Genomic DNA, 11,666 nt, shown 5'->3' with positions numbered 1-11,666 from the left:
GAAGACATCGCAGGAATGAATATTCATTAGTGGGTGCCATGTGTGATTTTCTCATTTGATAAGCCGTTGGCACCCTGTATGTTTTCTTTGATTTGAGCATAGTTCCTGCTGATCTGCTTCATCCCGGCTTKCAGGATGCCTGCATCCTGTCCACTCAAAGACCAAGTAGCTCCCATCTTAAACCATTTCTCCAACAGATCTAATCTTCCTCCAATACCGCCAATTCCTACCGGCTTTCCAGCTTTGTTGGCAGCTTCTATGATCTTAGTCACAGCATCTTGATATACAGGGCTGTCGTACTGCTCCGGAATACCTAGATCGGTGCATAGATCATTTGAGCCGATCAAAATACCATCAACGCCATCAATCGCAAAGATTTCCTCTGCAATATCAACTGCAGCGGGTGTCTCAATCATCGGAATAACATTGTTTCCCGATTGAGTAGCTCATTTTGTGCGAGGGTGGAGACATGCTGAAAGTTCAAAATGGTCTGATTATTGGTACATCCACGCGCACCATGAGGAGGGAATTTGGCGAATTTGACAAGGTCTTTGGCCTCTTGGACACTTTCAATATGAGGAACGACCACAGCGGCAGCACCGGCGTCGAGTATGCGGCTGATGTGCCAGTGGGATTTGGATGGTGAGCGAACAACGGGTGAGATGCCGACATAGTTGCAAGCAAGAATGAGTTGGGCAACGGCACGCATATCCATAGAAGAGTGCTCCATATCAATGAACATTCCATGAATGCCAGCCATTTTGCACATCATGGCCATCTCATTTCCCGTACAGAATTTGATTGATAGTAGAGGCGTAATTTCGCCATTGAGGATCCGCGTACGGAAGGGATTTGATAGACATACTGCCATTGTAGATAAGGTTCGCAAGCACTTGAAGCAGATTTTCTGATTTCAATAATTTCAAAATATAAATACTTGAAATGAAGGTTTTTTGTCATATTAAGTACTTGACAGATGTGTCGATCCTGAAGTACTGGTTTTGTAAGGCGGGATCTGCTTCGGAGAATGTCCGGCGTCCACATAGCCTTCGGAACAGCACGCGTGATATTGACTGACTCACCTAACACGTAGGTTGGAATTTCAAATTATAGTTGATGTGGACTAAGTCGAAGTTTCTACCACATTCGCATCTGATATACGCTGTTAAACTCTTAGTTCAAGAAGTATGAAGTGGAATTAATATCGGAACCCTAGTCCGGGCTTAGCTACGTTAACAGTAATGATTTGCTTACATAAGTATGATTTTGAAAATGCTTCAACGGTACTCATAATAATTTTGATTAATAGGTATATAGCTAAATTGATTTCAATTTCTAGAAGAAAGCTAACGCATTGGGAGGACTCGCGATCCCACCGGGGACCTGTAGCATGCATCAGTCATTAAGAAATCTTGACAAAGAGGAAGAACAGGTCTCTTACATTTAAGGGTTCACTCGATAAAAAGAATGTATACCTCTCCAAATTTTCACACACCCGACTCAGTTCCTCTAAATCGAATAGTTCTCCAATAGGCATTCCCCAGCCAGCCAGCAGCCACTCATGAAGATGCCATTCGGGCGTTGTGCATGGCCAAACTTCAAATGAACGCGAATCACCCGCAACAGCAGCAATTCCTTTGTCCCACAAAAATTGCAATAAGTCTTCTGATGGGGCAACGCCTATGTTCTCTGGTTTGGTCGTCGCGTAGCGCTTCTGGAGTAGATCACGTTTGCTCTGGGACATCGTTTCGTATTGGTGGATATAGCCACTTTGAATAAATAGAATATCTCCCGGCCGAAAATCATCGGGTGTGATACCGGATTGATCCTTTGCGGCTTGCAAAAGTAAAGAAAACGGGACACCGTAAGCTGTAAATGCATCGATTTCGGTTTCTTGGTGATGCTGAAGCGCCCATTCGTACCAGTCTATGAAGACGGCTCTACCTGCAATTCCTTTGGTAGCAATGCCTACCAATCTTTCAGTATTTCTGTTGCGAAACCGGTAAACACTCCGAATCTATGGATTTAACATTTCACGCACTTTGTATACCATTGACAGTTGAATTCTGAAACTCAGTGGCAGTGTGGCCCATGAAATATAACTAGATTTATCTCTGGTCAGCAGAAAATTTCAGCTTTGGAAGCCTTGGAAGCCGTCATAGACTCCAACATTTGAGGGGGGAATGTGTATACCTTTTCTTTCTGATAGCCATAATGCCGAAATCCATCCCATTGTGAACTTAATTGAGAGTTGAATGACAACTAAGCCATTCACCGATTAGCGTATTTGTGTATTAGTTCTTAAAGTGAGTAAGGCCTACATACTTCCTCGTCATGGGCCACTTTTATCGGTTCTTTGTTGATTAATTTCACCTCAAGACCCTTCCTACCCAGCGTGGGATGAACAGGACCAGCCAATGACCAACTAAAAATCCTTAGCCAAACGATCTTCTAAGAATACTGGGAAGGATTCGTCAGATATACTTGAGAGAAACACGTTCACCAATTCTGATCTCTTCTCTGGCTGCGCGGGCGACGACTTCCGGAGTGAGATGATTGAGCGTGCCTATTTGGTCGTCTGGTCCCCACGCTCCCCAAGCATTTCCAAGAGGTCCATCTCTTCTCAATGGAAGGTCTGCGTACTTCGGGAAAGGACTAGGGGCGTTCATACTAGCAGACAGTGCTTGAAGATACTACATAATAATCGAATTCGTATAAAAACAATGTATTTAATCGCTAAGTATCTTCAACTCGACTGTATTTAATGTCAGCTGTGGGGAAGTCTCAAACTTCTTAATGGATCCGGGGTCTCCAGACCGGCATATTTCCGGTCAAGCGCCACGGATAGATTCCGAAGAGCCATGAAGAAGGAAGAGAAGAATGATTTCCTCAAAAATGCCAAACTTTCCGTCCTTTAATGATTGCATGTTGATATTTACAAGGTAAAAATAAGACAGACATCGATGCTCCTATGCATCATAATGTGTACTTGTACAGAGGACTTTTATCACCCTGCTTATCCAATTCTTCCTGAGTGAACTGTGTCCGTATATCTTCCTCGGAGACTTGCGCACGGGCTCGGTTGCAACGCATCAGAGTAATCTCGTTGGCTGTAGCAGCTATCATTCCAAGGAGCACTAGGGCAATGGACGTCGAGTATCCAGTGGTGTACAGCGGAGCCTCTTTCTGAAGAAACACATTTGTTCCAATCAAGCCTAATAGATGGATTCATTAGCTAGACGCCTGTTTGGGCTAGAAGTCATGAAGAAATGAGAACTCACTTGCAAGATTCCCGCCGGCAAGAAGCCACGCAATGCTGACAGCCCGTTTCTGATCTGGGGCAACATTGTTTCCCGTCCAGGCCGATATACCGGGGAGAAGAGGATAGATACCAATCTGTGCGAGAACAGTACCAAAGTACATGACCTGCACATGACCGTGGATATTGCTTGCAAATCCAAACATGATGTACAGCCCGGTCAGAAGGACACACATTGGTCCGATGATGAAGGGATATCGCCATGAGAACCGATCCGCAATGCGTCCGACTACGTAAGACGAAACGCCTCCGCAGAAATAAGGTGGAATTGTCATGAGCTGTGCAATCGTCGATGAGTATCCTAGCTGGGTCAGAATTTCCGGCATGGTGAACGAGAAAGCACTCGAGGGCCCCGCATTGGCCATGCCATCAGCACACCCAGGTTGACTTTCCAGTCCAACAAGCCTGCTAAGAGATGACGCCACGAGAAATTTTCGCTCTCGACTTCCTTGCTCGTAGCTCTTACTCCTGCAAGACGGAGACGACAATCAATAAATCGTTTTTCTTCGTCAGTAAGCCAAACGGCCTTGTCGGAATTCTTGGGAATGACAAATGGCATTGCCAATCCAACGGCTACTGTCACGCATCCTTCAATCAAGAAGATCCAACGCCAGCCAGCTATATTCCCAACTCCGTCTAGTTTTGAAATTGCAAAGGCCAAAAGGCCACCGAAAGCACCGGAGAAGGCGGAGGCGGTGTAAAATAGGGCGATACGTTGTTGGAGTTCTCTACGGATGTACCAGGAACTGACGATATATACTGCCCCGGGAAAGAAGCCAGCCTAACATAGTCAAAGGGTCAATCAATAACCGTCCGAAAAGGTCAACAAGTGTAGAGACTGAGGTAGCATACCTCAAAAATCCCCAGAAATATACGGCAAGCAATCAATCCTGAATAGTTCTGGACAAGACACATCAAAGTCATGACGACACCTCATCCAAGAATCAGAATCGTGAGCCAAATATGAGGACTGACCCTCTTCAGCATCATGTTTGACGGAATTTCTGCCCAAGGGTGTGAGAAAATAATGTGAATTTTGATTCCCAGATTATCTTACCAAGTAAGATATATGGGATAAAAAACAGGGTCGATGCAACATTGTACTGACTTCCGACCAGGCCCAAGTCAGCGTTCATCCCTTCGATCTTTGCATTTCCGAGATTGCTACGGTCGACATGGGACAAGAGATAAAGAAAAGCAAAAACGGGTAGAATTCGAAAATCGATCTAGAGAGGACGAGATCAGAAACAAATGCGAGATGTAGTTGCAATTCCCCTTTGGAGGTGCTCAATTCGTATTGACCAACCTTTCGAGTCAGGGTTTTCTCCTTTTTGCCTTCAAAGGCCTGCATGAGCTGCAGCTCCTCATCGGTGAGGATGCCATAAGGATTGTAGGAACTATTCTCGGTGTGAGATAGCATTTGCCTTAGTGGTCTCCAACGCGAGTTCAATCATTGTCGGGTACTTTGAAATCAGCTCAGATCCGTTTTCCACAGCTAGGATGACAGCGATGGAACGAGATGGAGCATGAGCAGGGGTCATAGTTATATTTGCTCCAAGATGCATAAATCTGTACTTTCCATTCCCCATGGGGTAACTAAGACTTAGTCTGGGGTTTGTTGTTGGGAGTATGAAAGGCAACTCGTGCTCGGAAATCATCCGAGCCAAAGGAAACCGTACGACCCCCGGAAAAAGTCCGTGGATTGAGTTGGTGGGATTGAAGTCAAAAAGTTGCTCGATTGGGAATATTTATTCAGTTTACTAGTCCACCTTGGAGGGCGATACTGCTTCTCCTAGCAATTTTGAAATACTACCATCAGTTCTTATGGATTGAACGAGTTATCCGGACTGTTGCCACTATACGGGGCTATATCGCAGATGTTTTAGTTTTAACCATAAGGTACCTAGGTGTAAGACAGTGCTCAGCAAGAACATTGGAGTGATATCATGCTTATTTATGCGTTTAATTTCTCCGAAGTTGTTTGCTGTTACAGAAGGAAATAGAAATACATTATGCCAACATTGGGGTTCAGGGGTTGCAATAAGAACTAATGGGAACTACGAATACAGCTTACTGGTCTCAGTAGTTGCTTATTTATAGCATCTCTGTAGCTTACCCGACTTTTTAGTATATTGATAGGAGTTATGAATGACACTGACCTCGTTTAGGTCGTTCAATCTTGCATCATATACTACTAGGCGAGTAAATTGCAGCAATCGAGGGGCAAACTGGAAATGCTCTGGAGTAATTATACCTTTTTGTACTACGGAAATCAGCCATTGAGAATCAATCCCAATTTGTACTGGTGGGTACTAGACATGGCAATGGGGCGGGTTGGAGCGGGTTTTGGGGGGAGCAGAAAGCTTGTTGCCCATTTATCATATAACTACCTACGGCTTTCCCTTCAGATTGCACAACCTATCTCTTGCTGTGAAGGAGAAGGCGCCCCATTAGATACACTTCGAGAGCATTTGCAATGATATTTGTTTCGAAACTCATCCACACTCAAGCCGTCCAAGTTCTTCAGCCCACTCTCACTAGCCTTGATTTTGGCATACCTTCCCGATGATGCTGTAGCCTGCGCTAGATCGACATTATGAACCAGCACGGCTGCCAGGACCACCGTGGGAGCACCATCCACGGAGGGGATTTCGGCTGCTTTCAAGGTATATTGCGTGCAACCAAAATCGTCCGTCAATTTTCTGTGAAGATATGTCTGCAATAGCACCGTCAGTCTCTTGTTCGCCGGGACTCTATGTAGTGAACTCACCGTGGGATGCTTGTTCGCAAAAGTGTCATAGAGGGACATGTCCTCAAAGTAAGGTTTGATGTGCTTGGCATAGAAGCCCTCAATGACCCCAAAATCAAAACCAGAGTCAACAAAAATCGCGCCTAGGTAAGCTTCTACCATATCCGAAAGGCACTACGCCAAATAATTAGCTGCAATCCATGAAGGCTCGCATGATAACGGTCCGGGTACGAACCTTGGGGGGATCTTCGGTCATGAGCCAAAAATCCACGGATTGATGACTTTCATAAGCGAGCTTCGAATCCTCGACTGCTTGAGCAATCTGTGCCTGAAGTTGGTTGCTGAAGTACTGTAGGTGAGTGTGCAAGTCGAGGCGGACAGCCAGACTACCGAGGAATTTGTTGGACACCATAGCCATCTACAAGTGGTGATGTCAGCAGAATTAAACATAAATGGCATAGGTTCAAAACTTACTTTGTGCTCAGTCAGCCACTGAGGATCACGGTCTGGAAAACGCTCATACAGATCCTCAACGCAGACCATATCCAAAAGCGAATCGCCTAGAAATTCAAGCCGCTGATAGCATGGCACTGTCGACCAGGCAGAAGGAAACGAAGGATGAGTGAATGCGGAGCGAAGCAATCTTGGATAGTTGAAACGATATCCCAATTTCTTGTCAATTTGCTTGGCAAGATCTTTCTCAAACCCATCGGCCTCTTTGATTTGATAAAGTGGTAAAGAATAACGAGAGAAATAATCCGCCCAATTTTCGACATCGTGGAGCTCACTATTGACTAATATAGTCACAGCTTTGACAGCCATATCGAAACGATTGACAGGACCACCAGAAAGAAGAGAGGCTCCAATGAGGGCCTCGCAAACATCAGCAATTGTTTTTTCGCCCAATCCATGTGTGTGCGTTGATGCTTTGTCCTCATTCGCTTTGCCGCGAAGCAGCTTCATTCCTTCGGGATACCAGTTTCGCCTACAATAGTATTTTCGTATCAGCCCAGTCTTATTGAATAGTATTGGCATGTCTTTTCCTTACCTAGAAAAGCCTTTGCTTCGGATGTATTCATATATTTTTCGCTGTTTTGCTGTGTTGAACAAATTCCTGTTGCAAATCAATGTCATACGATTGACATGAAAGTCAAATTCTTGATCATTCGGACTTCCAGCAAATAGAGATATTGACGTGGCCATCTTGAGAAAGCAGTCTCCAAGAAACTCAAGTCGCTCATAGTTCCTCCCCATGCCTCGCTGAAACTGGATCTGCTCTAAGCGATGCTCTTCCATGTTGTCAGAGTCCTTTGTCACGGCTTCTAGGGCATATCCCAAGTCTATCTTTAGACCAAGTTCGTTGGTACATTCGTGAGCAACAAGGTACGAATCGATTCTGGTGATAATTGCTGGAAACGCAAAGCAACTTGTTGCAACCGTGGCAGGTATCTGAAGCATAGTTAGTCCCCAATTCTAGTGCAAAGAAGTACACTTACAGCGGAAACTACTTGAGTCTCCAAGCACAACACCATTCTCTTTTCCACTTGTTTCTCGCTGTCTGACATCTTGTCAAGCAAGTTTCGGCGTAGAGGTACCAGCTCTGCGTCATAAACAGGTTGATTCCAATCGCACGTGGCCAGAAAGTGAATTCGACTTCTCTTGTATAAGCTAAGTCCGTACTCCATGATATTCTTCATGTGTCGACGATGTGGTAAAAAAGACGGTGGCGGATCTTTTGCGCGAAGTGAAGTATTAACACCTTTGAGAAAGTAACGATACTTTCCATCCCAGGGGTCGTAGACGAAATGATCACTAAAATCCCCTGGCGACATTGAAGTACTATTAAGGCGCTCGTGATCCTTGGCAAATTGCAGCGCTTCCCAATCAATCACGTCTGAAGGATTAAGGCCCTCACCATACTCGCTAATGCCACTTGCTGTAGGAATCAACCAGTATGGCATTATTTCCTGATTCATTTCGTAGATCTTGTTATACAAGTCCTGGAAGATTCGAAGAGTATAATTGCTCAAGAGCTCAATTTCCTTCGACGAGACAGATAACGCTTTGGATACGGGAATGGTCCTGATAATAGTCTCAACGTCATCATCTAAGTATATGGGAAATTCGGGAAACTGTGGTAGCGATTTGCGAGTCAACAAAAGCATGCTGTGACTCTCCCTCTGTAGCGGCTCAGCAGAAGAGAAAACAATCACTGTGAGATATAGTTCACATGGAACACCATCACACTCCTGTTTCCAAAATGAAGGTTTGACTATCATCGAATATTGAGTTGTCTTTTTGGATGTGATAGACAACTTTGCGTTTCGCATCGCTGGAAGCCGGCGCTGATAAGTGGACACAAAATGGTCATCCAACAAACCTTTTTTTCGCAGTAGAATACATGTCTCAAAAGCTGCAGACTGTTTGGCAAGCGACTTCCGAGGCTCTGGCTTACCCGTGAGACCTCTGATTGGAGATCCCTCTGGCAGTATCACCTCGCACTCGTACATACCTTTAGTCTGAATCGTGACGTAGTGAGGATGTAAAGCGGTTTCATTGTTTTCGTATTGCTGCGATGTGCATCAATGTCAGCTGCTCTTACCAAAGCACCAAAAGAGGAACTAACCAGAGAGCTTGCGTAGCGTGCAATAACCGTTATGGCCGAATGATAGGTTAGAGTTGCTCCTGTTTTTTCGATCTTATATTGTCTTTTTCTACTATCCTTTTCCAAGATGACACTCAGCGTGTCTGTGTCATCACCGAGGAGTCTGTCTTTAGGAAGGGCATCACAAAATCGGCGCATGAGTTCCTAATAGAACAGGTCAATCACAGTTATACATAAGTTGAAGGGATCGAAATACCTCTGCCTGATGCACCTCATCAAGTCTGGTTTCATGCTCCATGTTGTCGATTTCTATCATGTGTGCATACTGAATAAGCGTCAGATGAGTCTGTCTCATTCGTTTCATTTCATGAAAAGGAAAATCAACGATTACTTACTATAGAATCGCCACGTCTTGCTCGGCCGCGGCTCTGGACGTACTGGATAAGAGTCTCATAGAGATCGAATCTGCTAAGTCAGAGTCTCATACTTCATGTCATGTTTCGATTTATTATTGCATACCTGACAACGAGATTGCAGTCCGGGATATCAAGGCCCTCCTCCGCAACAGATGTTGCAAACTAGCCCAAATATCAGCATAGAACCAGCTGGCTAAGACCAAAAGCTTCTCAAAGAACTTACCAAACAATTCGACTCTCCCTTTCTAAACTCAATCGTTGCCTTGAATTGCTGATGATAAGTCGAGTTCATTCCGCCTATGTCTCCCGACCTGATTCCCACCAGAACGCCTGGGCGCATATTTGGAACAGACAGCTGTTTGAAAACAGCTTCGAGCAACTTTGCAGTATTTCTTTGCTTTGTGAATACTATGCATTTCGTGTTTGGGGCTTCTTCGAAGCGTTTAGTCAAATGCTGATAAAGGATTCGCACTTTGTCGCTAAGCTGCTCCAAAATGTTTGAACCACTCGGCATTTCATAGTTTGCTATCAACTCAGATATTTCCTTGAGCCTTGACATCTCAGTTTCAGTCTTCTGAGTTGCAGCTTCACCCCCGAGCCTTTTCCATGTTTTAGTAATTTTCCCATGGAATCTCGGCAGCATCTTTTCGGAGAGAGCTCCTGACCAGACGTGATCCGCACACCAGGGCCCCAGATAAGAGCTGGCTTCAAAGGAGAAAGTGAATATAGGCTTGAGACATTCCATATCACCGTACCCTTTTTCCAGGATTTGATGAAGGGTGGTCTTAAACGGCTTCTTGAGCGCCGGATACTTCCATTGCTCCTCCTGAGGCCGACTAACAACCTGCCGCAAAAGGGCAAGGTTTGATGCCGTTGCAATCTTGCTATGCAAGAGAATCTCTAGCTCCCTATCGTTTTGTTAATTGAAAATAAAAATATTCTTATGGTTAGCCCGACTTACTGGGCAGCTTTCACCGGGTCACGCTTAGCATCTAAGGGGGATGCAGTCATACCAAATACGCGAGGGCGACACTCCGGTTTGGTTCTGAGATAGCCTTCCTTCATGATACTAGTAGAAGTCAGTAAGAAATAAACTTTTGGATCCTGTCAAATTAAATTACCGTGCGTAAGCATGTTCTTTTTTAGCATGATGTGCCTCGTCGAAAATCAACAGATTTATGTCTTCCATACTGATATATGACTGCAGAAGGCATTGCACAACGATGTCTGCGGTACACACAATGACCATATTCTTGGCGAAATATTCCATCCAGATCTTTTTGTTCCACAGGTCCAAGCCCATGTCGCCGTACAACGAAGCGACGGGTTGGTCAAGATTGTTTTTCAAGACTGCTGTCTGTTGGAACACAAGCGTTACGCTATCAACCTATCATTGTATTAGCTGACGGCAAATTTCTCTTGTTATCGGGCTTTCATACCAAGAAAAAGGAAATGCGGTGACGACGACCCCGTTCTCGATCAATCAGCTCATTTCGAATGATATGTTTCAAGAGAAGAATAGCAATTAGGGTTTTGCCAGATCCTTTGAATAAATTAGCTTCTCATTCATCCAATCATCTCTAACATTGTATCTGTGTGGCCAATACCTGTGGCAAGCACCGCTATCGTGTTCTCCTCCTTGGCTCTTTCGTACAACTCAATCTGGTACTCACGAGGGTCATCGATGGTAGCAGCGAATTCTTGCGTAGTAAGAAGATAACGAGTAGAGCCTATATTCTCAGCTGTATTGGCGCCATTTAGTTCTTGCTTGGTCAAGTCCTTTGCAGCTTTTGTGAGTCTATTTGAGGTAGTTAGCAATACTGTCCAGGAGAATGAGGGCTATGCTAACAGATTCTTGAAGAAGATATTTTGTTCCCGACGAGCTGAATGCGCAGTGGGAGATAAGAATTGTTCTTCGTTCTCACCCTCGCTGCCGGATGCAAGCTCTTCTTCAAAGATAAGATTTTCCTGCATGATCGATACTGAGGTGAACTGAGTAAACTGGTGAGGGACTGCTTAGGTCGAGATGGACAGGGTCATGCTTTTAGAGCGATTGCCACTGATGATTGCGAACGAGCTACTGGAAGGTGATCGAAAGAAGAGACACTAGAGTAGAACGCAGCGCCCGGTGCAATGTTTGAGGAAGTGTATGCACCATGTCCATTATGATTGGATGAGAGTGGTATAAATACAACAATCAACGCCGACTTGGTTCTTTGTTTCAGCCTGCCTTATCATATAAAGTGGAGGCAACCTCACTTCCAAGGTTGACCTGATTGTTAATTGATATGATATACCGTCATATTTCTCTATAATCAAAGGAAAGTCAACACTGAAGTGGTTTCAGTCTCGCTTGGAAGGGAACGTCGATGTCTTGCAGATTGACACGTGCCGCCATCCAGGCTTGGCCCAAACTTCATTGTAAGCCTTGGAGGCCATTCATGTGGTAAATTGTAACTAGGTAACATAGGTAGCTGAGTTCTAGCTATTGAAGAAGCACATAGATTTCAGGGTTATATCGATGAGTGTGTACGTGACTCGGGTCTGTCACTCGGGAATTGGGCAAATATACATTCT

The 11,666-nt window shown here is 44.7% G+C and overlaps 2 protein-coding genes across 2 annotated transcripts; both read right to left on the bottom strand.

Moving 5' to 3' along the window:
• Nucleotides 1–26: 26 nt before the first annotated feature.
• On the bottom strand, nt 27–871 carry BHQ10_005952 (uncharacterized protein; the record flags this gene model as incomplete). The annotated part of the gene is made up of 2 exons (XM_040878484.1): nt 27–394; nt 517–871. 2 exons carry the CDS (start codon nt 869–871, stop codon nt 27–29), a joined length of 723 nt encoding a protein of 240 aa, XP_040734456.1.
• A 2,105-nt stretch (nt 872–2,976) lies between these two features.
• Nucleotides 2,977–11,063, bottom strand: BHQ10_005951 (uncharacterized protein; the record flags this gene model as incomplete). Its single annotated transcript, XM_040878483.1, has 23 exons — nt 2,977–3,215; nt 3,282–3,620; nt 3,698–4,100; nt 4,172–4,251; nt 4,377–4,545; nt 4,626–4,716; nt 5,878–6,035; nt 6,090–6,242; nt 6,304–6,486; nt 6,543–7,053; nt 7,117–7,517; nt 7,565–8,280; nt 8,581–8,638; nt 8,695–8,877; nt 8,930–8,998; nt 9,069–9,138; nt 9,193–9,251; nt 9,313–9,997; nt 10,051–10,158; nt 10,211–10,476; nt 10,529–10,632; nt 10,697–10,887; nt 10,939–11,063. The coding sequence occupies 23 exons, from the start codon at nt 11,061–11,063 to the stop codon at nt 2,977–2,979; spliced, it is 5,361 nt and encodes a 1,786-aa protein (XP_040734455.1).
• Between the last annotated feature and the right edge of the window lie 603 nt (nt 11,064–11,666).

The sequence above is a fragment of the Talaromyces amestolkiae genome (genome assembly GCF_001896365.1).
Source record: "Talaromyces amestolkiae strain CIB chromosome Unknown scaffold10.1, whole genome shotgun sequence".
In the NCBI taxonomy this organism is placed as follows: domain Eukaryota; kingdom Fungi; phylum Ascomycota; class Eurotiomycetes; order Eurotiales; family Trichocomaceae; genus Talaromyces; species Talaromyces amestolkiae.
The sequence above is the reverse complement of the archived record's forward strand: the minus strand, read 5'-3'. Positions and strand labels throughout refer to the sequence as shown.